At 39.0% G+C, this 27,900-nt stretch overlaps 1 protein-coding gene across 1 annotated transcript in view; it reads right to left on the bottom strand.

Annotated features, from left to right (window-relative positions):
• The window catches only part of MICU3 (Mitochondrial calcium uptake 3), a 93,715-nt gene that overhangs the window by 64,046 nt on the left and 1,769 nt on the right, over positions 1–27,900 (bottom strand). Inside the window, exons 2-5 of the mRNA XM_068226851.1 lie at positions 22,307–22,454; positions 20,566–20,676; positions 15,535–15,582; positions 9,282–9,364 (exon numbers count right to left, since the gene is read on the bottom strand). Of these exons, the coding sequence (XP_068082952.1) occupies positions 9,282–9,364; positions 15,535–15,582; positions 20,566–20,676; positions 22,307–22,454 (390 nt within the window). The remainder of the gene's footprint in view (positions 1–9,281; positions 9,365–15,534; positions 15,583–20,565; positions 20,677–22,306; positions 22,455–27,900) is intronic.

The following is a 27,900-nucleotide window of genomic DNA, read 5'->3' as shown; positions in this document are numbered from 1 at the left end:
TTACAACAAACCATCAGCTTCTACAAGGTTATCAGTGCTACAAACTTTAAAACTTGTTGTATATAGTCTTAATTAATCCAATACTAGTCCAAAACATGAACTTGGAGAATATTTTTTTTAGACTGAACCTCGAACGTCCGATCAATTGGATGTTGGCGGTTAAAATTCCTAACAACAGCCCCTTTCCTCTCAATTCTCTTTGAATTCCTACAAGATAATTGCTGCTCCTCTGACAACCGAGCAAGTAGCCGCACGGTTTAGCCCACATAGCTATCACCTTACATTCCAGAGATAGTGGGTTCAAACCCCACCGTCGACAGCCATGGTTTTCCATTGTCACACCAGGCTGTACCTAAATTAAGGCTATGATCGCTTCCTTCCCATCCTATCCCACCATTGCCAAAAGACCTATCTGTGTCGGTGTGACATATGACTGTGAGTTGTGCTCCTTTCTGACACGGATTCATAATCCTTTATCAATAACTTTCGTTTTGAGGAAATCTGTGGAGGTATATTTGGAATAGAACTGCATTGCATACTAATTTCTTCTTCTCTGCTGACATAAACTGGCTGTCTTCAAAATGATACGAACATAACTTTGATATTGTACAAACAGTTTACATTTTTCTTTAATAAATCAGCCCTCCTATTACTTACAAGCAATTTCTTTCTTTCATCCTTTCTTCTTGCTTAATCCGTTTACTCTCCAGAGTTTGTTTCTCCCTCAGACTCAGCAAGGGATCCCACCTCTACCTTCTCAAGGGCAGTGTCCTGGAGTGTGAGACTTTAGGCCGGGGGATACAACTGGGCAACTGGGTAGAAGGACCAGTACTTTGCCCAGGCGGCCTCACCTGCTATGCTGAACAGCAGCCTTGTGGGGGATGGGAAGATTGGAAGAGACAGACAAGGGAGAGGGAAGGAAGTGGCCGTGACCTTAAGTTAGGTACCATCCCTGCATTTGCCTGGAGAAGTGGGAAACCACGGAAAACCACTTCCAAGATGGCTGAGGTAGGAATGAAACCCCCCTCTACTCAGTTGACCTTCCGAGACTGACTGGACTCTGTTCCAGCCCTCGTACCACTTTTTCAAATTTCATGGTAGAGACGGGATCAAATCTGGGCCTCTGGTGGTGGCAGCTAATCACACCAACCACTACACCACAGAGGCAAACAAGCAATTTTCTACACATTGAAAATGAAAACATCGCTACGTGTTAGAGGTTACGATTGCGTTAAAATGTTCTTTAATTTCATAATTGAATGTATTTCCCTTTGAGTTACATTTCTGAATCACTGATAAATAAAATACCTACTTATCTCAAGTTACATTTCTGAATCTTCACAATACTGATCTGTTATTCGAAAATGTAAACAGTAGTTCAAGCTTTACTGTACAGGATCTTTAGAAAACCTAAAGAATGACGGCTCTGGTGTCTTCTTGTAATTGAGCAGTTTATTGCACCACACACATCTCCTTACAGACTATGAATCTCATGTTAGATTTGTATTGACAGTTGAACTTCTTACAAAACTGTACAAAATTATTTTGCTATCTTCCTAGTCAATACTATAATATTACAATGAAACTTTGCACAGACATAGACATGTTTCGATCCGGCATTCTTACTTCTTATCTTACTGAGGCTGATCCAATGCCAGGTTGAAACATGTCTATGTCTGTGTAAAATTTCATCTTAATTGGATGTAGAGTATTATAGTATTGAATAGGAGGATATCAAAATAATTTTGTACAATTATGTAAGATGCACACCTCCTTATGTAACTACCTTGTTAATTTAATAGAAAACGAATCATCTATAATGGAATTACCACAACCTTACCTTGCAAAATGTATACCAACTTACACATCCTGGTAGACCAGTAACTTGCTGGTCATGTGGAGCACTGCAGTTGCATGGATGAAAAAAATGAGCCTAGCTTTGCGACTTGTACTGTATACTGTATATTAGACTGTGATATCACAATTGGAACTGTGGTGACCAATTCTAGTTTCCACAGGTGTTGTATTTCTATTGGCAGCTCTGTGTATTTTGATTCTTGTGGCTATTGCTGTCTGCAGATTAGAGGTCTTTGGACAAGCAATTTCTATAAGGGATGCAGATGTTTTTACTTTACAAGTTAAAAACTTCATAATTTTTAGACATGATACTGTATAGGCTTTTGGGTTTATGCCGTGTCACGAAAATAAGATGAAATTCTTTACATTTCACAGAGAACTGTGTTCTATGTCCTCAGAAGAAATCTCGACTTTCCACGAGAAAGGCTTCTTAAACAATGACTTTTCATCCACCTGCACATCAACATCTTCGTGAAGAACAAAAGCAACTCAATTTCTACTGTAGCTTCATTAGGGTTCCCACTCCAGTACAATACATAAGCATTTCATAAGATTTTCTTCCTGAACCTTTCAATTTCGTCTCACTCAACCCTAAAATCCTGAGTGTACATCTGTCCATGAGGTATACAATTTCTTTGCATTTACCAGTAGGGGTGAGGATAATGAGGGTTCCAATTCTGAGCTGTTTCTTCCTGTGTAATGTTAGTCTCTTCCTGCATTTTTGATGAGCTTCGGGTAGTTGGCCATCATAAGTTTGTGAGTTGCATGAAGAGTTCTTGTTGTGTCTGGTCATTTTAATACTTCTACATCCGAGGCTTGTTTTGATTTTGAAAGCAATAAACTCATCAACTCTGTTCAGTTGACTTGCTAGGTCTAACGCTGTAGAGGATTTTCTGTCGAGGTAATCACCCACAGCCTTTGGCAGTCCCCTGCTACATCTGCAAGGCAGCAGCATTTTAGTGAATTTGTGTGTCATTTCCTACACAAAGGCTTCACCAAGCCTCCTAAGGGAGAACTCCTCTGCCCTTAGCCATTGGTTGTTCCTTAGTTTGTCGGGTTTGGTACTGGCGACTGTCTGGCCAAACAGTTGCATGTAGTACCGTCTACTGTCACATACGGTAGTAGGGTGTTCCTTATCTGACCAAATGGTATTGTACGAATACAAAATACCTACATAAATTAAATGTTGAATTAATACTATTCCAGAAAATCCCTGTACAGTATATTACTACGTTGCATAAGATATTCAAATTAATATTTAAAATGTAGATATCTTAGTGTATTATTTATAACATAAAGAAAATATTGTTAATTTTACATGTCTATTTGTAATGTGAAGCCACACAATAAATAATCCTCCTCATCAGTCAGTTTACTCATTGCTGAGCATCGTGACCTCATTTCTTCACTTCATTAGTAACTGCATCCTTAACGAGACTTTTCCATCCTGAGCGGTCTTCAGCTTTTCGTAAGATATTGTGAAGAGGTAGACCGGTGATCTTCTTTGCTTGGTCTACCTATCTACTTGTTGTTCTGCCTCTTGGTCTGGTGCCTTCAATTGTGCCTTGCAGAATGGTCTTTTCTAAAATGTCTCATTGTCTCCTCTCCCCAAAATGTGTCCCAGAAACTGGAGGTAACTTTAACTAACACGGGAAGATAAACATTTTGTGATGCTCAGTTCTTCTATAATGGAGGCATTTGTTCTTCTTTCTGTCCATGGTATACAGAGCATTCTTCGCCAACATCACATCTCAAAGGCATCTATTTGATTCTTGTCACTAGCCTTCACAGCCCACGTCTCACAACCGTACAGGAAAACAGAAAACACCAGTGATTCCACCAATCGTGTTTTCACTGTTTTGGACAATGCCAGGTTCTGCCAGATCTTTGTAAGTTTAACCATTGCGGCATGACCTAGGACAATCCATCGTTTTATTTCTTCATCACAATTTCCTGTGTTACTGATTATGGAGCCCAGTTATACACAATCATTCACCAACTCCAGATCTTTCAGACATCCTGTCGTTTGGATTGGGATATGACTTTGTCGGTTGATAACCATTAGTTTGGTCTTTTTCATATTAATTTCTAGACCAAAATCTGAACTAATGATTTTCACTCTAGAGAGCAATTCATCAAGTTCTTGTCCACTTCCTGCAACGAGTGTAATATCATCAGCAAAGCGTAAATTGTTGATTTTCCTACCACCGATTGAAATTCCACTATCCCAGCCATCCAGTGCTCTTCTGCTCTTCTCATTACATACTCTGCATAGATGTTGTAGAGTTGGGGTGACAATATGCAACCTTGCCCGACTCCATTTGTCACATTGAAAACTTCCGAGCATTCACCATCCACACTTACGGTTGCATTATGACCTTTCAATAATGAGGTTAAGTGTTTTGGGAATCCACATTCATTGAGTACTTCCCACAACTTGTCCCACTTGACACACTTGAAGGTCTTTTTACAATCAAGGAAACAAATATAGGCAGGGACAAAGAACTTGCAGAATTTTTCAATTATCTGCCTCATGTTTGTTATTGACTCTTGTATACCTTTACCTGCCACAAAATCTGCTTGTTCAGCAGAAATCTGAGACTGCAAGAAAGTTTTTAATTGTTGATTCATGTACAGCAGGACTTTGCTGGCATGTGATAATAATGCTATGGTGCAGTAATTAGAACAGTCCCTTACTGACCCTTTTTTGTAAAAGAGGACAAGAACAGATGCAGTCCAGTCATTAGGCCATTCTCCACACTTTATTATATTGAACGTAAAGCATGGAGGCCTTCTTCTCCCATTACTTTCAGCATTTCTTCAGTAATACCATCTATGCCTGGGGCTTTGTTGTTTTTCAATGTTTGATGGCGTTCTCAATTTCACTGAACGAGTCCCGTATCGTTATTTTTCGTCACTACCTCCCCGTGCCGGGAGTGGGTAATTTGCGCGCCTGCTGCCTTCCTTGGATGTGGTAGCCGTTTCTCAGGCTCACTCTCCGGAATCGAACCCTGATTCTCCGTTACCCGTTACAACCATGGTAGGCGCAGAACCTATCATCGACAGTTGATAAGGCAGACATTTGAAAGATGCGTCGCCGGTACGAGGACCGTGCGATCAGCCCAAAGTTATTCAGAGTCACCAAGGCAAACGGACCGGACGAGCCGACCGATTGATTTTGATCTAATAAAAGCGTCCCTTCCACTTCTGGTCGGGACTCTGTTTGCATGTATTAGCTCTAGAAATACCACAGTTATCCAAGTAAAGTGGTACGATCTAAGGAACCATAACTGATTTAATGAGCCATTCGCGGTTTCACCTTAATTTGGCTTGCACTGAGACATGCATGGCTTAATCTTTGAGACAAGCATATGACTACTGGCAGGATCAACCAGGGAGCTGGCTGGCTCGAGAGCTGAAACCGAGCACCGGAGGCCCTATGTCACATTCCATGCAATTGTTCTCTTCTCTTATGCTATTACCTTTGCAGTATAAGGTTTTGCAGTGTTGTTTCCACCTGGCTATTGCTTCTTTCTTGTCACCAGTTACATTTCCCTGTGCGTCTTCTATCACCCATGTACGTGGTTTGTACTCTTGGTTGATGCTGTCTATCTTCTTGTAAAGGTCACATGTTTCATTTAGCTTGTGATGGCAGTCTATTTCATCACAGATATTGATAAGATACTGTGTCTTGTCAATTCTGCAATTACTCTGTTCTTTATGTGTTTCCTCATTTTCTGCTGTTTGTATACCACGTTTCTTCAATGTGCTCCTTTCTTCAATCAGTAGTAGTGTAAATTTTTAAATCCAGGGATGTTTTGTTTGAGGGGTCTTAGGAACTTGTTCGGGAAGGGATAAATTGATGATTTCCTTCATCTTGTCCCATGTTTGAGAAGAAGCTCTTTCCTCCTATACTTGCTGGAATTTTGTTCTTATTCTTTCACCAAACTCATGGAGAATATGTTTGTCAGTAATGCGTACCTGTTTTACTCTCACCTTCTTCAATGATTTCATTTTTACCTGTATTTTCATAGATAGCAGTATATGATCACTACCACAGTCTGCTCCAGGGTAGGTCTTACAATCCAAGATTGAAGCCTGCCAATGTTACCTCGCCAAAATGAAATCAATTTGATTCCTAACCTTATCCCCAGGAGAAATCCATGTGTAGCGACACCTTGGATGATGTTGAAGAGGGTGTTACAGAGGGATAAGCTGTTATTCACACAAAATTCTAATAAACTCTCTCCGCGTTCATTTCTCACCCCCAGACTGTACAGTCCAACCATAGGTCTCATGTATCTATCATCTAGAGTTTTACCTATCGTTGCGTTAAAATCCCCTTGGATGACTAATATTTCCTTTTTAGGTATCCTACTGATGGTATATTCCAGCTGGTCATAAAATTCCTCGATTCCTTCTTGTAGTGAAACTGAAGTGAGGGCATAAACCTGAATGGTGTTGATATTACAAGGAGAAGCTTTCATCGTAATACAGATGATTATATCACATAAGGGCTCATAACCCACAACAGTACTGTTAAGATTTTTTGGAATCATTACAGTGACACCATTACGACTCACATCCTCACTTCCAGAAAAATATACTGTATTATTAGTTTGAGTCATAAAATGTGTCTCACTAAGTCCATGTATGTCCAGATCATGAAGTTTCATTTCTGTTTTAAAGATGTGAAGTTTTCCTATCTGCAAGAGACCTCACACATTCTAAGTTGCTATTCTTCTAATGACTCGTAAGGATGGTTTAGATAAATCTGCACATTCCGAGGCTTATCTCAACCTTGTACTCCCCCTTCCCCGGAGAACCGACTGGGGGACTTACTCGGGAATCTAATTTGAGATTGAGTAAAGCCACGAGGTTGTTTTGGAAAAATAACAGTGGTATGGTTTCCTGTTTAAAATATGACCTGGATTTAACACCACTCTCTTTATTGCACCAACTTCAGTCTGAACAAATGATGGTGATATAACGAGGAATAACTGAATTAATAATGAATGGATTTAGGACTCGCTACTTTTGCTGAAAATAAGCAATGGTGAACCACACTCAAAAATCCACCAACTCATTTTATTGTAATTATGTTGAAGGTTGCTTCCCTCCTGCTCAATGCCAACCAATTATACCTGAAAACCATTTCACCTTTTACCTTTCCATGAAAAATGAGATGAGATTGAGCCAAATTCAGAACAAACTGTTACTGACTATTAAAAATGGAACAAAATGTTGAGCTTGACTGGGCTAAAGGAAACAAGACAGGAGCAAGAAAACAATTTTCTCTGAAACTATCATGTAGATTTTGAGGTTAATAAAACAATAGCCTATCAATGGAAAACTATCTTGCATCCAAACACCTAGTCCTCACCTAGTCTGTAACAAACATTGGTCATACATACTTCAGTAATAAGAGATTTTGGATATTGGTGTTAGTTACTATTAAAATATTATTAACTAACTCATTTGTAGCAGTCAACTTGCTAGGTCACCATGGTCTGGAGTAGGCCTAGTGCTGAAAAAAAGGTACAAAGCTGTAATAATGTTTTATAAGTAAGAGGGAGAGAATAGGACTGATTAAGTTTTGGAACATGGAACATTAAATTGAGTCCACTTGCAGTGCAGATCAAGATATAGATGTCATGAACTTAAAAAGAAACTCATTCAGTAAGGATAAGCTTTATATGAAAGTAAGTCAAAAGTAAGCTTCCCTGTTTATTCAGAATTGAACAGTGTTCACTCCATCTTATTTATCTGACAGTTTGTGGTCATGATGACAGCTTGTGCACAGGTGCACTAGTTCATAGTACAGCAAGCATTACAAAATAGTGAAGTTACTGAACGATTTGAGGTTGATATAGAGATCCATTTTCTGAATGCATAAAAACAGATCCAGTTAACATTCACAGGAGGATTTTCTGTTGACAGGGAGAAATAAATACGTATATGCCCAACAAGTGCAGAAGTGATGCTGTGAATCTGCAGAAGTTTGAATGACTACGAAAGACAAAAAGCAGAGTGGCCATCATTAACATGAGATATATTTGCATATACTGTTGATGAAATGGTGAGAACAGAAGGGGCAGTTTTTGGGTGGAGGCATGAGAGGTCGGGCTTCCTTTCAGAAGTGTGCAGATTTTTCTGTCAACCAACTGAGGACCTAATTTATTTCCTATCAGAAGTTCACAGCCAAATTTCATACCTTTTTATTTGGATTCCTACTGTGTAGCTAATAATAAAGTCATATTTTCATACGCACAATGCGAGATGTATGACAATGATTCATTTGGCAATGATTATCTGATGTAATTTAATGTAGTATGTAGGGTGGTATATATGCTGGTTAACTATGTAAAGCCTCTATAAGTGAGATCAATTAATGGTGTAGACATGCGACTAGGCACAGCCAGGCTGCTCAAGAAGACGCATGTGACATCATCACTACCATGATAACCGGTAAACCTCCTATGCCAGCAGTCAAATTCAGCAGAGGCCACTCTCATTCTGGCCTCACAGGCCATGTCAAGCACCTGTGCCAAGATCTACTTGTATGGCTCCATCAAACATAACAGAAGTTTTATGTGGTAAACGTGACTTTATTATCAGTTGCTAGCATGCACTTAAACTCTAATTTAGTACAACTAATACATATGTGCATATAATTTGATTATTCCCAGCCTCCCCATCACATGAAACCATGAGCTCTCACTGAAGTATAGATGCACGACACTCAATGAGTTAGAGGTGTTCAAGTAACAGGACATCATTTTCCATCATAAAGAAAAAGGGACTCATTTTCAACTATGGCAAATGCTTGAATAACTTTGGTGATTACTTTAAAACATACAGGAAGGATGCTGAAACAATGCAATATTCTTTATCTTAACCTGCCTTTACCTGTTCTCCAACAAAACATTAAGGGAAACTTACTTTCTGACTTACTCTCATAGGTTAATTCCACAAGTCTCATGTCCTTATTACACATGGTCTGAGAAAAGCATTTCAATTCTAGTTATAACAGTTCCACCTGAAAATGACTCATTACAGACCTCCACAGGACACTAGACATCTTCAACTACCACATCTCCCCATCTCAAAGAAAATCTAGGGTTATTAAAATATTACCATATTTGAAAAACATTTTCAATATAAATATTTGGGATCAACTCAGCATTCATAATGAGGTGAGCATACTTTTCTGTGATAAATGCACATGGACACTAATAAACTTTCTATATTGTGCACATCATAATTATAAGGGAGACATCAGAGAATTAGACAAGGGAAGACTTGGAGTGAAGCAGTCAGTTAATTCTCTTCTCAAGTTGTTCATCAGACAGCATTACAAGAGACTGCAAACAGAGCCTTATCAATTACTGCAACAAATAAAAATAAGTATCAGTAGTACTTACCACAAGAAACTCATTTTTATCAACCCTTTCATTGCCATCAGTGTCGAACATGTTGAATGCAATACGGAAACCCGTCTGTGGTTCTGCAAGGAAAGGAAATTGAACAGTAAATAATACTTTATATCTGTTACTATGTGACACAATATATGATATAGTAAGCTAAAACAATCTTAAGAAACAAAATCAAAATCAAAAAGAGAAAGGTACTATGTGTAGGAAACAGGCGGAAAGAAACAGCTTACCATGTAAGCACACATGAATGGAGTACGCACAGAGTCACTGCTCTCCATTTGTTCCCTATACATATAACATATACTATGCTGTTGTTAACTTTCTTATCTGAGCAAACAGGAGTGAATCGGTACCAGCACACAGTTCTTTCAAAACTTTAATATAAACAGGAAATCATACAGTGTGAATGCATACAAGATATGTGGGCAATGTACAGTATTCACAAATTTATAATAATAATAATAATAATAATAATAATAATAATAATAATAATAATAATAATAATAATAATAATAATAATAATAATAACAATAATAATAACAACAACAACAAAAACAGTGCTCAAAGATATCCTGAAAGAGGAACGTAAAATCATCAGAAAAAATCTTGGCCCAAAACTGACTGATGAAGGATACCGACTGCAATCTCATATAAAAACTGAGGAGCTCTCAGATCTTGCGGCCAACATCAGAAAAAGACAACTGAAATTTTACGGGCACATCAAAAGCCTTCCAGAAAACAGACTGACAAGAATCTTACTAGAGGCAACAGAAAACATCAAAACAAATAGGTGGACATTGGAAATCCACCAAGACCTGGAAAAATCAGGAATCAAAGTGGCCGACATTGCAGACTGAACCTGCTACAAAATGAAAATCAGCAACTGGGAAGTAGAGTCAGAGAGAAACCACAGAAAGAAGACAGGAGCCAAGTTGACAGAAGAACGAAGAACCACGATGAGAGAAAAATTGAAGGCTGCCTTGCAAAGAAGGAAATGCACAACTTCTAAGTGAGCTTTGCGTGATCAGCTTTCTGATCTTTTTCGCATCTAATAATAATAATAATAATAATAATAATAATAATAATAATAATAATAATAATAATAATGTATGTTCAGTCCTCAGCCCGAAGGCTGGTTGGATCCTCAACAGCTCCGCCATCAGCTGTCATAGATGGCCTAGGCATCACTGAAAATGTGTGCTAGGGAAATGAGGAGTGAGGTAGTTTCTCATTGCTTTTCTCACTGAGCCAGAAGTTGCTATTACTGTATATATCAGTTTGCCAAGCCCACTGAAATGCATGCAACAACCGACCCTATGAGAAACATTTTCACACCAATCATAACACGGACTGGCGGCATAAGGAATGGCATTACTAGCATCACTTATACCTCAGTCACTTTTGTGACCAGTGTTGAACAGCCATGTGCAGAGATCAGTGAAGCCACAGAAATCCTTGTCGTTATTTAATTTTGGCCTTGTCATCATTTTAAAATTTTTATGTAAAACTGCTGTTTGTGAAAACAAAAGGGAACATTTAAAAGACTGAAGAGCTTATGCAAAAAATTTAAGTTTTAAGAATTTATGTGAATTAGAAAAAAGTTAATTAGAATACGGTTTTGAGAACTTTCATCAAAGACATTACCGAATATTGAATCTTAATTATTGTAACTGTCATTTCCTGCTGTAAATTGCATCTACAATTGAAAGCAAATTGTATAAAGGTATGTTCATTAACTTGTGAGGCAGGATGTGCCACGTGTAAGTGGCCTTCTCCTGTAGTTTTTTAACATCCGCAAATATGTTGGTTCTGCAGAAAAGATTGTTCTAGAAGATCCTTGTGATTGGCCAAAATAACAAAGTTCCTTATTGGTCAGTATATTAGCATTTGTAATTGGTAAATGTGGTGATCTGGAGTGTTGTTATTGGCTATTTGTGATCGCACGATTTCCGGTGTTGGGCTCCTCCTGTGAGCAATGCATTCTGTCCGCGTGTTTGAATTCTGATCGCCTTAGCGGGCGGACGCGCCTTGCGTCCGTCCCGTTTTTGGTCCCCGGTCTCTCACGGTAAGCGTTATGTTATTGTTTTTCACTTCATTTAAATTAATTATTGTGTCTCGGCCTTTTCTAATCTAAAGTAACTTTCGGTGGTAATGTAATTTGTTTTCGCGTAACGGAGTTTTACTCTAGATTCCCGCATTCACCAATTTCGCTTTTCAGAATGACTGTGTTTCGACAGACAATCGTAGCATCATATTTTTGGCAACTCTCTTTGCTTGTGCTGAATTGTGTAACCTAACGTGAATTTAACTGTTTTTTTTGAGTTCTCTTTAATGTACGTCAGCATCAACTTTTATGTTAAAGTTTATCCATATCATCGAAAGATTACCTTGTGTTTTATAAATTTATTTAAATATCCTTATTTTAAATGTTTTCAATTGTCATCGGCTATGTCTTTTGTTTTGGTTTATGTGTTTTTCTTTAATTTGTTAATTTTTAATACATTGGTCGCCGCGCGTTTCTCTTTCCCCACAACGAAATACTATCTCATGGCCTCATTAGGGTTCCTTCCACGTTCCACAATCCTTCCGTAGTTGTCGGTGTTAGGCCTGTAAGTTAATAGTTGCCGCAATGCAAACACGGCGTTAATTTGATTTTAATTTCTGATTTTTCAAATTTCATATTTTTTCTATTATTATTTCATTATTATTATCAGATACAAATAGGTGTAACATTCTGCCAAAAATCGGATGGCACTTCTCCTGTCTCATACATTTTACAACACTAAATGGAATAACCTCGCAATGCTGGTTTCTCCTAAGGCAGTTCGTAATTCAGAGGGAATGTCGTCAATTCCAGGTGCCTTGTTCCTATTTCGGTCTCTTAAAACTCTTTCGAATTCTGACCTCAAAATTGGGTCCCCCATTCCATCAGCATCAACAGCCTCTTCTTGTTCCAAGACCACATCATCTACGGGTACCTTGATACAAAGGGTATAGAAACGTAAAAGACACAGTGGAAAGTGGCAGCGTGTTCAAGAGGTGCATGCTTTTGGAGGAGTTGGTGTAATGTTTTGGACTGGGATTATGCATATCTGTTGTGCACCTTGGATACCAATTCGAGGGACGTTATCTGCCCAGCGATAAACTAATGAAATTCTTCGACCATTTGTACAACCCTGTAGAGATGAATAGGGTGTTGAATTCATTCTCGTTGACAACAATGCTCGCCTGCATCAAGGTGCATCGGTGAGGAGTTTCATGAGAGAGGCAGATATCAAAACGTGCTGTGCACTGAAACAATCACTAAGAAGCGCCAAGAGTTGTAACACTTTTTTGAGGTTATTTTAGACAGGGAACAGCATGTTCTTACCAACCTTGGGATGAGGACACGAGTTTACTTTACCATTTTGTTCATTTCGTGCTGGTTCCCATTCTTTATTCAATTCCGACAAATAGCATCGTGAAACACGGTTTCAAGTACCGTAGTCGAAGGAATCAAATGAATGGGAAAGTTACGTAGACTTTATTGTTGGTGACCATTCTTATCGACTAGGGAAAGGACAGTTCAAAGAAATTTGATTCAAAGAATTATTCTAACAGCTTCAGACACAATACCCAACACGTCTTTTTCATTCAAAATATATCTTTTGTTAGAGGTTTAACAATGCATTAACACACTGAAGGTCGACGATGCAAGGATGGGAAAGGGCTAGGATTGGGAAGGAAGCGGCCGTGACCTTAATGTACTAATAGCCCCAGCATTTGCGTGACGTGAAAATGGGAAACCACGGAAAGTCATTAACTGCTTATGTGTGTGTGGAAAATTAAATATAGTCCTACTTGTTTGATTGCTTAAATTCTATTGATCTGACCCCCTTATACTGTTATTAGACTTGCTAGTGATTGGTGTGGGTGTTGGAACAAAAATAAAAGTTCGAATTACCATGGTCTGCTACTTGTTTTGTAACGCGCGTGAGGTTCAGCTTGTTTTTCCTATGACTGGACACAGCTTTATACCCCCTGATCGGGTATTTAGAAGACATCAGAAGAGATGGGATCATCATTAGCCCGAATGAATATATCGACATGATAGGCAAGTTTGCTACCTTTAAAAGACTAGGAAGCGATGTCTAAAACAAAGCCGGGAAAAAAGTCAGTGCAAGAAAATGTTAGGAAGCCAGCTTCCTGGAATTTTGGAATACAGTCCTGAAAATGGCTATACGTTACTAAAATGACACAACCACTGTGCCAGATGCATTGCCAAGCGAGATAAAAGTTTGTGCAATTTAAGAACCAAAACCTATCTTCAAAGTTAACGATGCAAAATTAAATCCAGCAGAAAGAAGATGTGAGGAAAACAATGGCAAACTACCTCACTCCTCATCTTGCCTAGTACGCCTCATTTGGGCCCTGCCATTGGTTTTTGTGGTTTCTCTATAGCTGCATAACCTTTAGTATTTGAGGATCCAACCAGCCTCTGGGCTGCTGACCGAACAGACAGAAAGAGGATGCTGATTTTCGTTTTGAGAAACATTATACAGACTGGAATTTCAGTTTCATGAACATATTTTGGATGGACTACAAGCTGAGGTAGCATCAGACTATACAGAAGAGTGCCACATTAAACAGGAAATGCCTGATTTTCAAATATATATGTGGATAGTTTGTAAATAATTGGGAGCTTTTCTGTCAATAGATCATTGTTTGAGCCCCTACATCTACATTCCACACAGTAAAAATTATCTTCAATTTAAGTAACTTAATATCAGAGAATACGTCGGATTTCAGCATTCTTTTGTTTGTTGCTATAAAACATTTTACGTTGTTAAATCATCTTTCTTTACTTGGTTTTCTAGGGTGGTAAGTTGGAACTTACCTCCAGTCAAGGCCGTACCCAGGGGAGAGGTTAGGGTGTTTCAACCCCCGCCCCCGAAATAAAAGTCAACTTGACATATTTAAACAACATTTTCAGACGAGGCGGAGAGAACTTGGAAAAGCTCATTTTACAAGGCAAAATCGAAGACAGTAGACCACGAGGAAGAACAGCAAGTAGATGGATAGATCAGGCGAAGAAGATCACTGGTCTAACACTTCAGATCATACTAAAGAAATGTGAAAACCGCTCGGGATGGAGACATCTCGTCAAGGTTGCAACACGGAAATGATAAGAGTTATGAGGTCACGACGCTCAGTAATGAGCATAACGACTAATGATGATGATGATGATGATACGGGGTTTGAAATATCCTACAATAAATTAGAAATATTATAAAAAAACAAGAATTTTCAAAATAAACAATTGAATTTAACCTATAAAATCTGTGCCAAATGTTTCTCTATGAATATAATTTATCATATTGGTGATATATACGGACTGGTTCTTAATACATTTCGCACCATAAAAATTAATATCAATAAACACATATAAATATTTTCATGTTATCGAGCCGCTAGAAGATTTAAAAAAATGAATCAAAACTCTAAATATTTTTAATACTTACACTGAAATATATTGTTACCTCCATTTCTTAACAAACGACAGAAATCTTTGTGTCGCACTGCACGCACGTGTTAAGGCGTGTCCCGCTCACCAGACCGCTATGAATTTACCTTTCTACTTCGCCCGTTGAGTTGTAAAAGGTACTGCTTTAAAACTATTTCAGACCTTTCTTTCTGTAAAATCTATTTGAAGTACTGCTCTAAAACTATTTCAAACCTTTCTTTCTGTAAAATCTAATTGAAGTACTGCTCTAAAACTATTTTAAACCGTTCTTTCTGTAAAATCTATTTGAATATAAAAAATATTCGTTACTAAAGTTGTAGTTTTTTTCGGAAACCTTCCCTCACCCCACCCGAAATCCTAACCCCCTCCAAAAACAATTCTGGGTACGGCCTTGCCTCCAGTTATTAATAGCAACTAAAAATGATAGTCAAACAGAATTACTTCCGTAGAAACATTATGCTGTACTTTTTATAGTAGAAGGGAAAAAAAGAAAAAAGGCAGTGAGCCAGCAAGAGATAAAAACCCATTATAAGGATGGTTGAATTAGGAAGGATTATACACAATGTCTTATAATATCATACGCAGCTTTGTTTTTCCTGAAGTTTAATTTTCTTCAAGCAAGGTTCTGCACAGGCAGATTATGTGTGTGTTTTTGTACAGTAAATAGTTTACCTTAAATACACGCACTAAGTTAATACAGGTCTGCAAGGAGAGAGAGAGAGAGAGAGAGATACTTACTTGTGAGGATGGAGAGGAGAAATAAGTACTCCGTGTATGAGATGATCCCTGCAAAACAAAACCATTTAACGCACTTCATAATAAGCAAGTTACACAGACTAAACATTAACTAAACACTAACAACTGTACAAGCAATGATATTAAAAGCACATTTCTAAAACCTGACCAGAAATAAAGGAGACTTGAGACATCAGAAAATTCATCGACGTTCGAAACATCGATAGCATTGATCTAGAACATCATGGATGTAGAAAACATTGAACAGTGGGGCATTTCATGATAATACTGCTATATGTGTTACGTCCATTTTATTCCTAAGGGAATGTAGGAATAATGGATCTTTACCGTACCAGCGCATTTAGAAATCTAGAGAATAGGAGATGTGTGTCTAACCGGTTACATCACATATCTAGTCTGATGGGTACGAAAGGTGATGTTTAAATTATTATAAGGTCGACCATAACTTTGCTGGAGAGACCTAGTATTTACAGTGCACCATCTCCTCATTGAACCTTCTTAGCCTCATCCTTGGCTTTGACAACCTGAAAATGAATGAGATGTAAGCGATGCTAGTAATGCCATTCCTTACGCAGCTAGTCCCTGTTATGAATGTGTGAAAAATGTGTCGTTCATAGGGTCGGTTGGTGCATGCATTTCAGTGAGCTTGACAGAATATTGTGTAATAGTAACTTATGGCTCGGTGAGAAACGCAATGAGAAAATATCTCATTTCCCTAGTATGTCTCTTCAGTAACGCCTAGGCCATTTATGACCGGTGATGGCGGGGCTACTGCGGATCAAAGAAGCCTTCGGGCTGAATACTCAACACCATTAGCTAGGATTTGTTGCATTTAAACCACAATGTTTTGGTGTATGAAAACTATCTACAGTATATAGAGCGTCTCGAACACATGTCTAGGCGAAGAAAAAACAGTGTCTGGAAGTTCTATTAAGAATAAAGTACAGAAGATGGACCACTGCTATGTGGTAAATGCAGGGCTTCTTTTAAAAGTCAAAACAGTCCGGAACGCGTTCCGGTAAATAGTTAGGACTTTAATGGTCCCTAATAACATTTTCTAAAGGCATTTAAAAACTAGGACTCCCTTCATTGTAAATTCTTAGTCATAGCCGTTGATAAAGTAAATCAAGGGTTTTGTTCATCCAATCTAGCGCTGCCTTCTTGTGTTGCTGACGTTGAACCTTAAAGATCCAATTATTCGATTAGAATAGATAGTCAGTTGGAAGTTATGGTAGTGGCTTTCCCGAGATTTCCGGATTTTCACTTCAACACGAGTTTCTCTACAAATTGAGACTCTAAGTACACAAATGGTCACCAAACTGACTGGCCGAAGACTACAGGCCTCATCTTCATGAACACAGACTTCGTTTCTCTCTCCCGCATAGAGAACCGGGATCTTGGTGTGATAAACTGGGGTCGGAACTTTTATTTTCTTTGTTGTTGATGTTTTCAGCGAACAGCTAGTTTCCCATCGTAACAAAAACCTGAAATGGCCATAAATCCCTTTGAGAAACTTTCTTTGCATTCTGTATACCACTTTTGATTTGTTTCACTCCCTGTACGGTAGTAAACTGCGTGTGATTTGTTACAGTCACTTAGGCAAACATACGCCTCATCTGATACTACCACAAATTTCCATTTTCATATTGTTAGATGATTTTCATACAGTTCCCTTCTGTTCGTGTGACGTTCTTAAATGTGACGTGGCAATAATTTATGAATTCGTCTCATATGAAGTTTTTCCATATTCAAATCCTTGTTTATAATAGGATGGGCAGGTTGTACGAATATTCCTTCAGTGACAAGGACTTTGACTTTTCTTAAGACGTCTGAGGTACGGAATAGGAGGTGGTCGCGGGTTTACCCCTTTCTTTTTTTCTTTTGGAATATCAATCCCATGACCTTTCCCATTTTATTCAACACGGAACTAATTCATTTCTTCGACACAAAATTTCGCTTGTTGCACATTTCAATACAATCTGCTGCTATTTCTTGATAGATGCAGTACTTTTGCATCTGTATCTTGGCACCGGCCATAGAAAAAAATAGCTTCCACCGAAGTCACAGTTTCATTTAAGGTGGTGGTGGTGGTGGTGGTGATTATTGTTTTAAGAGGAAGTACAACCAGACAACCATCCTCTATATAACACTAATCGGGGAGAAAAATGGAAGGGGTCCGACACTTCGAAAAATGAAGGTATCGGCCAAAAGCAGAAAAGGGCCGCGAAGGGCATGAAAATGAAAGACTCCCTAGGCCTCGCAAACCTAATACCGTCGGGGTCTGAAAAGAACAAGAGTTGACCAAGTGAGGTCGGATAGGATAGATGAAAGTGATGAACCTGGCACAAGTAAGTGGAAGCAATGCCAGGACTCATCTAAGAGCCCCGTGGTCGCCAATCCACGCTCCAAAGTTCAAAGCCCCTAGAGCCCCTTTTAGTCGCCTATTACGACAGGCAGGGGATACCGTGGGTGTTATTCTACTTTTTAAGGATCAAACCAGTCTCCGGGCTGAAATAGCAGAATAACTATACTTTGCGTGAGAAAGGGCACTGAAGTAGCCTTCAAAAAACGGTTCAATTTTCTTACGCAACACATCTGCTACCGGCTGCGAAGGCGAAACGAACACGTGTTTATTCGCCTCCGAGAACCCTGACCGAGGCACTCACACAACAGGGCCACAATCGCATTCCATTCTCGTTACTACCGACCGCATACAACCCTCCGTATATGCCACTCACTCACTCACTCATCACAATATCTCAGGAACCACCAAACTGATGAGAGTTAAATTTGATATAGAAATTCCTCTTAGGGCACATATAGCATCTCACAAGCCTTATTAAAAATCACCCCGAAGGATTAAAAATAAGGGGGTAAATACAAAAAAAGGGCAATATTTTGGAGAGGTAGTTTGCGGGCCGCTATGATAAGTAATTTTTAACCTAGTTGATAGCGTTGATATATAACACCGTTGCTTTCTCTGTGTTGTGATAGGCAGGAAACCCCCATGCGAAGAACGGTTAATTCCACTATTCTCTAATAAAAGATGACAGGAGAGACTCATAAGAGCCACACACAAACGACGACACCTATATGCATGAAATTTGGATATTATGTTCCTTATATCATGTAGGCACCCACTAAAAATCATTTTTAGCAATTCAGTATTTAAGGGGTGAAAAAGGGGTTAAATCCCCGTAAGTGGCAGCAATGCCTGCAATGCCTGCGTCGTGTCCAGCCCGCCGTATACTTTGTCGCTGCGGTTTGCGAACTTCTCTCCCTGTTCAATAATTTGCTATCGGTTTTACGTCGCATCGACTCAGAAAGAAAGATCTTTATGGCGAAGATGGATAGGGCACAACTAGGAGTGGAAAGGAAGCGTCCGTGGCTTTAATGAAGGTGTGAAAATAGGAAACCACGAAACTCATCTTTGGGGCAGCCAACAGTGGGGTTCCCAAAGGTACGATCACAGCTATGTGATCCAAAGCGCATAGCCACGGTGCTCAATAAATCTGACTCCTTATGGCGGTGGGGAAAAAGAACACTTAAGTAGATATATTATACAAATACATGAATTTGGAAATTGATATATTACACAGTATCCTGGTAAGAATGATACAGAATAAGTCCCATTTGATTACGAGAAGTTGGTTCATTTAAACAGGAATGTAGACCCTCATAACAGCTTAGGCTTTCACGGTCGACGTCTTGATAATTTCTTCTATAATATTCAATATAGACCATGTTTGAAAGAATGCAAGGTATACTGTATATAAATATATAAAAAGCTATCGTGTCTGAGTCGCTCATCAACTATCAGCATAAATTGTTGAAAACAGAAACGTTAAATTTAGGGAGTGTACTTTTTATGATGTACGCACATGATAAGAAACTATTTTGGAAATACAGATCATAAAGCGACGAAACTATGCCAATTTTGTTTTCTAAAAACACTCGTGTCTCAGAAGTCACTAAGGTGGGTATGTGATATTCGGCACATAAACTCCTTATGAAAATAAATCACATATTTGAGCATTTTTCGAAATTTTAAACTTGCAGATGGAAAACATATTGTATTTCAAATCATGTCTAAATTGTTTGATAGATGGCATTAATATCTCTATTTTTTTCATTATGAAATAATTAATACTGTTAGCAGTGACAATTTTTATCAATTTATATTCTAAGACGCGTGTCAGAGTTTATACTCTTTATTTGGTCTTTTACAGTTTGTTTACGTCGCACCGTCTTATGGTGACAATGGGATAAGAAGGAAGCGACCGTGGCCTTGATTAAGGTCCACCCCAGACTTGCTTGGTGTGAAAGTGGGAAACCACGGACAATCATCTTCGGCGCTACCGACAGTGGGGATCGAACCCACTATCTCCCGAATGCAAGCTGATACCTACGTGACCCAAACCGCGCGGCAACTTGCTCGGTTTATACTCTATCGTCAGGTGGTGAGATGGTGACATTTAATTGTTGCTCTATTTGATACACAATTGTTTTCAGAGAATATTATAATAGTCTATTTCACTGAAGAGTAGGGACTGCGTTTATTGTATTACAATATAAATAAACATAAATTGCCATATAAACAAATACTGCGCAGGTGAAGCCACAGAGGGTTGTTGTTAGAAGGCGATGAGGTTTGTCTATAAACCAATCTATCGATGTTTTCGAAGGATCGATGTTGGTGTCTTGCTCCTGGTAACAGGTGTTAATACAAAAGTAATTATTGTGCAAAGTGCAGGGTCAATACCTGACCCTTAGCATATTTACAAGTGAATGCATTTACAGTGACTAGTTTCAATCTTCAAACAGTGAGCAATTGCACATAAGAAACGAGTTTGAACTCACCAGCGGCAGTAGCTTTGCATACAATGAATCCATTTTCCATTATAATGTAGCACAAAATAAATTTAAATATCACAAAACAGCAAGAAATGTTCCATTACATTAGTTTGTACATTTAAAACAGAGGTAAAAGATCCCCTTTACTGAGTACATTACCCTTATCTCGGAGACTCCGGAACATCTGAGATGAGCCCTGACGCATCGATGGGGTGTGGTCTCGGATGTAATCCAGGTCCTTCTCGGTGAGTACACGGCGCTTCAAACGGGCTGTAATAAAGAAACACATCTAAAATAATGTAGTTTCAATTTTCAATCAAATATTCAGGTCCTAAATAGACATTCGACTTTAGTATTTAATTCATACCGTCAAGTAGCTTTTACTGAATTTTCTTGTATTAAAAAAATAAATCTTAGCACAGAGATTCTTAGCCTTGTGTGTGCTTACAGTGCGTGCAAAATGTGTTTTGCAACCTGCGTTATCGTGTTATCCACACATATGTGCATGTGCTGAAGTGAATTACCGCTAAGAATGGGAAGCAAGAACGGAGATACGCGAAAAACGTATCGCCCAACTATTTACTTGGGAGGGGAAAGAAAAACAACGGAAGATCATTCAAAGGATTATCGAAGATCACGAGAAACACGGAATAGGAAAAGTCCTCTCAGTTTTAATTACTGCTTTGATGGGGTGAAAGTTCCTTATAGAAATCATTGTAAGTACCTAGGTGTTATAAGGAAAGATTTCCATTGGGGTAATCACATAAATGGGATTGTAATTAAAGGGTAAAGATCTTTGCACATGGATATTATGGTATTTAGGGTTTGTAGTAAGGACATACTGGAGAGGGCATATAAGTCTCTAGCAAGACCCCAAATAGAGTATGGTTCCAATGTATGGGACCCTCACCAGGATTACTTGATTCAAGAACTGGAAAAATCCAAAGAAAAGCAGCTGGATTTGTTCTGGGTGATTTCCGACAAACGAGTACCGTTACAAAAATGTTGCAAAGTTTGGACTGGGAAGACTTGAGAGAAAGGAAACGAGTCGCTCGACTAAGCGGTATGTTCCGAGCTGTCAGTGGAGAGATGGCGTGGAATGATATTAGAAGACGAATAAGTTTGAGTGCTGTCTTTAAGAGTAGGAAGATCACAATGTGAAGATAAAGTTGGAATTCAAGAGAACACATCGGGTTGATGAAGGGGATTAGGGATTGGAATAACCAAGGGAGATGTTCAGCAAATTTCCAATTTCTTTGCAATCATTTAAGAAAAGGCTAGGAAAACAACAGATAGGGAAACTGCCACCTGGGCGACTGCCCTAAATGCAGATCAGTTAGTGATTGGCTGTGTCATAATACAATAACGTATCCAATCAATGGAATTTACTGATTAGTTTTTTTACTCGGTGGAAAGAAAGGAAGAAGAAACTCGAAGTGCCGAGGACTTATGATAAACATAATCAGAATAGACGAATTCTGCAGTGGTAACGTAAAGATGAAAAAGTTGGCATAGGATAGGCTGGAGTGAAAGAATGCATAATCAATCTTGGAGACAACACAACAGGAAAGATGATCACACATACAAATGTACAGAACTGAAGATCTCGATGATCCTAGGCGCTAATTTGAGCTACAATAATGAATTATATAATGCCATCAATCTGAAATGCTCGAGGACTGGCACCTAAACGGCTGCAACGATCATGATAAGGACTGTAAACGTTTCTTCATAAATAGCTTCGGCATAACGCAAACAATATCGTATTCACGAGCTGTACGCCGAAAAGCCAGGGGTGCCAAGTTTAAGACAATACAATGAAATAGGCATATGCAGTTTTCAGGACGTATTTGCTATTCTCTAAGTATACCACAGATACTATGCTTGATTGAGTACTTACGCCTCGGCTCTTGCTCCACGACAGACTCGAGGAAATCCTGCGGCGTCATGTACAGCTGGCTGTTGAACTCGACAGAAGCGAACTTGATGAAGCGGCGTTCACGAGCTGTCAGCTTCACGGCTCGAACCAGAAGAGGCTCCTCCTCCCTCTAGAACAACAAACATCACCTCCAGTTACTGAACAGTCTCACGGGTGGAAACACCATAACTTCAGATCACGTGTAACTACAATGTGAAACAAAGAAATCGCCAAGGGACAAGACGTTGTTAGTAGCTGCGGTGTCTGCGCACGTTTGTGTATTAAAAGAAACTGTATCAAATATACCTTTTAGTAAATGATCCATTAATGTTAACAAGGAAAATAAAGAACAACAATTTCATTTAAGCAAAATCTTTGATTCCGTAAAAAGCACAATAGCACCGTTGGACGTCTACGTGTGAGATGCAGATCTACGAAGTGACCTCTTACCGAGTGGAATTATGGAATGATGTACCATTAGTTGTAACTCTCAATCACTTTTATTGAATGTGAATGGAACACTGTCCAGGGAATGGCTCAACTAGTTCTTCTGCCATTTTTCAGACAGGAAAGAGATGTAATGTTCTATCAGAATGACGTCCACCCACATGTTGCCTGTGCTACTCGGCATACTCCGCACGATGTTCTATTACTTTCCTGGCCAGCACAATCGCCAGACATTCCTCCGATGAACATGCATAGGACAAGGTAGATCGTGCTTGACTCGTTCTGTCAAACCACCACCTAAAATCTTGTTAAATAGTCTCAACATGCCCAAGAGGTGTAGAATAATGTTTCTCACGTCTGTAATTGCCTGCATGCGTACGCAGAGACGTGGGTTGATGCTCAAGGAGGGTTTACAATATGGCACACGCTCTACATCCGAACAATTGAATTTAATCATTCAATGGAACTCACATACAGTAAATATGTTGAATACATTTAAACATGTGTTTAAAGAGTAGTATTTTTCGGTAGTGTATTATTATTATTATTATTATTATTATTATTATTATTATTACCTGTCTAGACTATAATGCTGATAATGAACTATCAGGTATATTAAAACATGAATTACCTATTACACGCTGTTAGCTGTACAGAATATAATGCTTCCCCTTAAGGGTGAGGGCGGTAAAATACATTCACGATATCTCCTGTTTGTCGTAAGAGGCAACTAACAGCAGTATTCCTTTTCCAGAGGCTCTCAACTTAGGAGTGTCGGTTGGCGACCACCCTGAATCTGACACTGTTTTCCGCTTACTTGTGTTGGGCCCTTCACTGTCAACTTTCCTTGTTCAATTCTTGTTCTCTTCCGAGCCCGACGGTATAAGGATTGCGAGGCGTAGGGAATCTTTCATTTTCATACCCTTAGTGGCTCTTCTTTCTCTTTTATTCATAAGTTCATTTTTCCGAAGGGTCAGAACTCTTCCTTTTCCATGCCGATTAGAATTAATAGGGGATGGTTGCGTATAATACAGTCATACTATTAAAATAAAGAGGATTTTGAGGAGTTGTTGGATGGTATGGTCGAAATCTTGAACATAAGATGAATGTAAATACATGTACAACGTAATGGAATGAATACAAGCGGCGAGGCGTGTGATGCTAGATTAAAATATGAATTCCACTACATAGACTGTCAAGCAAACATTGTCGATAAAATCATGAATATAGTCCACTCCTTTCCGAGAAGTGGGAATTCCAAACATAGGCATGTGTATGCATTAGAAAGTTATTTCTCATAGATTTATGTGGAATGTGACACTTTAAAGTTAATTTTTAACTGTGAGGTTCTTCAGACTGAAGAAAATTAAAAATTAATTGAGTCGAAATTGAAACTTCAGATATTACAAACTTTAAAGCGAAATATAAATAATAGGAAAAAAAAAGGAATAGTAATTTAGGAAATGAATCGTTTCGGAGAGACATTAAAGGTAAAACAAAGGTAAAGACGTTAACAATTGATAGATTCGTTCAAAATGAAGATACAAAATGGAATTGGAAAGAGGATAATAATTTAGTGAAACTTAACCAGAAGAAGAGACAAGCTTATAAGAAGACTCCCAAGTTTCCCTCGTTTTGTTTTAGAGAAATATGCCTGAGTAGGCTGCGATGGCTACCAGGAAACAGAGTGTTAGCACATAATGACGTGAACAGTCTATGGGCTGTCGGTCTACAAGAAACTAGTTACAATGGTGTTTAAGATAATTATCAGAACATTTCAATTAAAATACATTCACATGACAGTGATATAATTCATATAACACATGCTGATATTATATTATTTGATTTAATATGCAATGGACATTTCTTTGGTTGTGCACCGGTAAGGAAGACAATCATGTATCGACTAATGTGGCTCCACTGAATTGCTAGACGTATTGCCATACTGCAATGTGATGTATTGCCCCGTTTTATGCAACACAGTTGCCCTGTCAGATATCGTTCAAGGCTCCTGTGGAACAAGACGTCTCTCGAGTTGACGTAGTGGTTTGGATTGTTGGTCACCCATATTTGGCACCTTGGCCCCACCAAACCATTTGTGAACAACACTGGACGATTAAAGCCTAAACCTCTGTGATCTGTCAAGAAGTGGGCTGCGCGCTGAACCCTAGTAGGGCGAGGATGATTGCCCCTCGACCCCGAAGCTCCCGTAGGATGCCTTTCCCGCTAAAAATGACGCAGCGCTATGTGTTAGGCGTGCCTCCCTTCCAAGGATGGCGCCACATAACGCTCTGCGTACATCAACCCCAGGATAGAGGTCATCGATTGTACGTTATTCAAGTGCACTCTTCCAAGATAATGCAGTCTCGAAGGCTCGATGAAGTATTTCCTGTGTAAGAGTCGCTAACTACCAGATCTACCAACAACTTGCAGCGACATAGATAGGTCTTATGGCGACGATGGGATAGGAAAGGTCTAGGAGTGGAAAGGAAACGGCCGTAATCTTATTTAAGATACAGCCTCAGCATTTGCCTCGTCTGAAAATAGGAAACCACGAAAAACCATACTGACAAATCTACAATTCGACACAGTAATCTGTCACAAGTTTTAACCTGTGAAACAGGTTTGGCGAATGAGTTCCCGGACGGTTCAGATTTCGCTTCCCTTTACATCGTACTGTCTTCAGACCGACTTAGCTGAACGAGAGTGAAAACCGGGTGGAGTCAGGATATCTTATTGATAAATTAGATGTTAAAGTAGCGAGAATGTTGATACAAACAGGTGAGAACAATGGCGGGAAGGTACTCGGGATGATAAGATAAAGGCTAAGCTGTACAGAGAAACCTGCTCCGGCGGTAGGGCCAAGCGAGGCGAATGGAGGAGGATAGGTTATCTAGGAGAATAATAGACACGCCCATAGTGGGTAAAAGAAATACGAGGAGATCAAGACGGCGATGGTTAGACTCTAGTTTTTCTTTTCTGGGGAGTGTGCTCTATGCTGTTTGCTTCTTATTATTGTTATTATATCATTATCATTTATTTATTTATTTATTTATTCATTTATTTCTGATATTTTTAAGAACTTACAATTGACATTATACGTATTATCGCCCGTACCAAGGCCATTTTTTCGTAGGGGGTTAGGATTTGGGGTGGGGTGGGACTTTCGAAAACAAAACAAAAATTTTACTTTCAAATAGATTTTAGAGAAAGAAAATTTTTAAATAGTTTTAAAGCACAACCTTTTACAACTCAACACGTGCAGTAGAAAGGTAAATTCATAGCGTTCTGGTCGCTATTTTTTTTTTTTTTTTTTTTTGCTAGTTGCTTTACGTCGCACCGACACAGATACGTCTTATGGCGATAATGGGACAGGAAAGGCCTAGGAATCGGAAGGAAGCGGCCGTGGCCTTAATTAATGTACAGTCCCAGCATTTGCCTGGTGTGAAAATGGGAAACCACGGAAAACTATCCTCAGGGCTGCCGACAGTGGGGTTCGAACCCACTATCTCCCGGATGCGAGCTCACAGCTGCGCGCTCCTTACCGCACCGCCCGGTGCGTTCTGGTGGGCAGAACACTCTTTAACACGTGCGTGCAGTGCAACACAAAGATTTCTGTCATTTGTTTAAAAATGGAGGTAACAATATATTTCACAGTAAGAATTACAAATATTTGGAAGTTTGATACATGTTTTACAAAATCGTCTAGCGGAACGATAACATGAAAATATTCCTATACGTTTATTGAAATAGATTTTAATTGTGAAAAATGTATTAAGAACATAAAAAGCAAGCAATCCGTACCGTGCATCTCACCAAAATTAGAATTTCTACTTATGTTTTCCTTTAATTTGTTAAATAATTCATAGAGAAACATTTAAAGATAGCGGGGATTTTATGGGTAAAATTGAATTGTTTATTTTGCAAATGCTTATTTTTATATTATTTGTAATTTATTGTTGGCTATTTCAGAACCCATATATATTGTTTATTTTGTTAAGTTCGCTTTTATTTCGGAAGGGGGTTTGAAACCGCTAGGCTCCCCCTTGGGTACAGCATTGCCGTACACAGAGAAGACTGAAAATTGAGCTGCTATACAAATTTCTGATATGATAGTTTCTACTCTCTCCCCCCCCTCTCTCTCTCTCTATTTCTCTCTAGGAGAATAGGAAGGGAACAAATACATGTTTTTCTATAGTAACGACTATATTCCACTAGTAGAACACTGTTCACAAACCGTGGGATGTTATTATTATTATTATTATTATTATTATTATTATTATTATTATTATTATTATTATTATTATTATTAGAGGATCAGAAATAATTGATGTGATGTGATGTGATGTCGCGTGGCCTCCGGAGAGGCCTAATGCAGGTCTTTCTAATTGACTTCCATGGATGACCTGCACGTCGGGAGAGGGTGAAACCCGGTGTCGGCACATAGCCTACTCCCTTCGATTAACACCAAAGGGTCTGCTCAAGGCTAAACGTCCTCCTCCGACGGACGAATCACCATGAACAGCGTCATATGCCCTCACCACGTATGAACACAGCGGGAAAGTTTGCAACCGAATCCAAGTTTATGGCACGCAATCTAGTGATTAGAAAGTGTATACCACCTCCTCTGCTATGCCGGCCAACATTCTAATGATAATTTTTGTTTCCCCAACGAGATAAGAACTAGCCAACCATGAACTAAGATTCTTATTTTCATGGCCACCGAGCGGGCAGAAGTGGTTGATGGTGGTGGTGATCATTGTTTTAAGCGGATGTATAACTTGGCAATTATCCTCTCTTTACATTAATCAGAGGAAGAACGGATCCAATCTTTCGACGAATGCACGTAAATAATAGGCTATGGAAGGCATAAAAATATAGACTTCCTAGGCATCTCAAATCTAATATTAAATGAGATCGCACAGGGAAGATAAAAGCGAAGGAGGTTGGCACTAGTAAATGTAAGCAACACAGACTCAGCTAGGGCCCGTGGTCACTAACCGATGCTCCCAACTAGGGAGCCCCTGGGAGTATCCTTTTAGGCATCGCTAACGACAGGGCCGGGGGTACCATAGATGTATTCTACGCTCCCACCCACAGGAGAAGAGGATCAGAAAGATTCAGCGTCC

The sequence above is a fragment of the Anabrus simplex genome, chromosome 3, assembly GCF_040414725.1.
Source record: "Anabrus simplex isolate iqAnaSimp1 chromosome 3, ASM4041472v1, whole genome shotgun sequence".
Classification (NCBI taxonomy): domain Eukaryota; kingdom Metazoa; phylum Arthropoda; class Insecta; order Orthoptera; family Tettigoniidae; genus Anabrus; species Anabrus simplex.
This window is presented reverse-complemented; position numbering and strand designations above follow the sequence as displayed.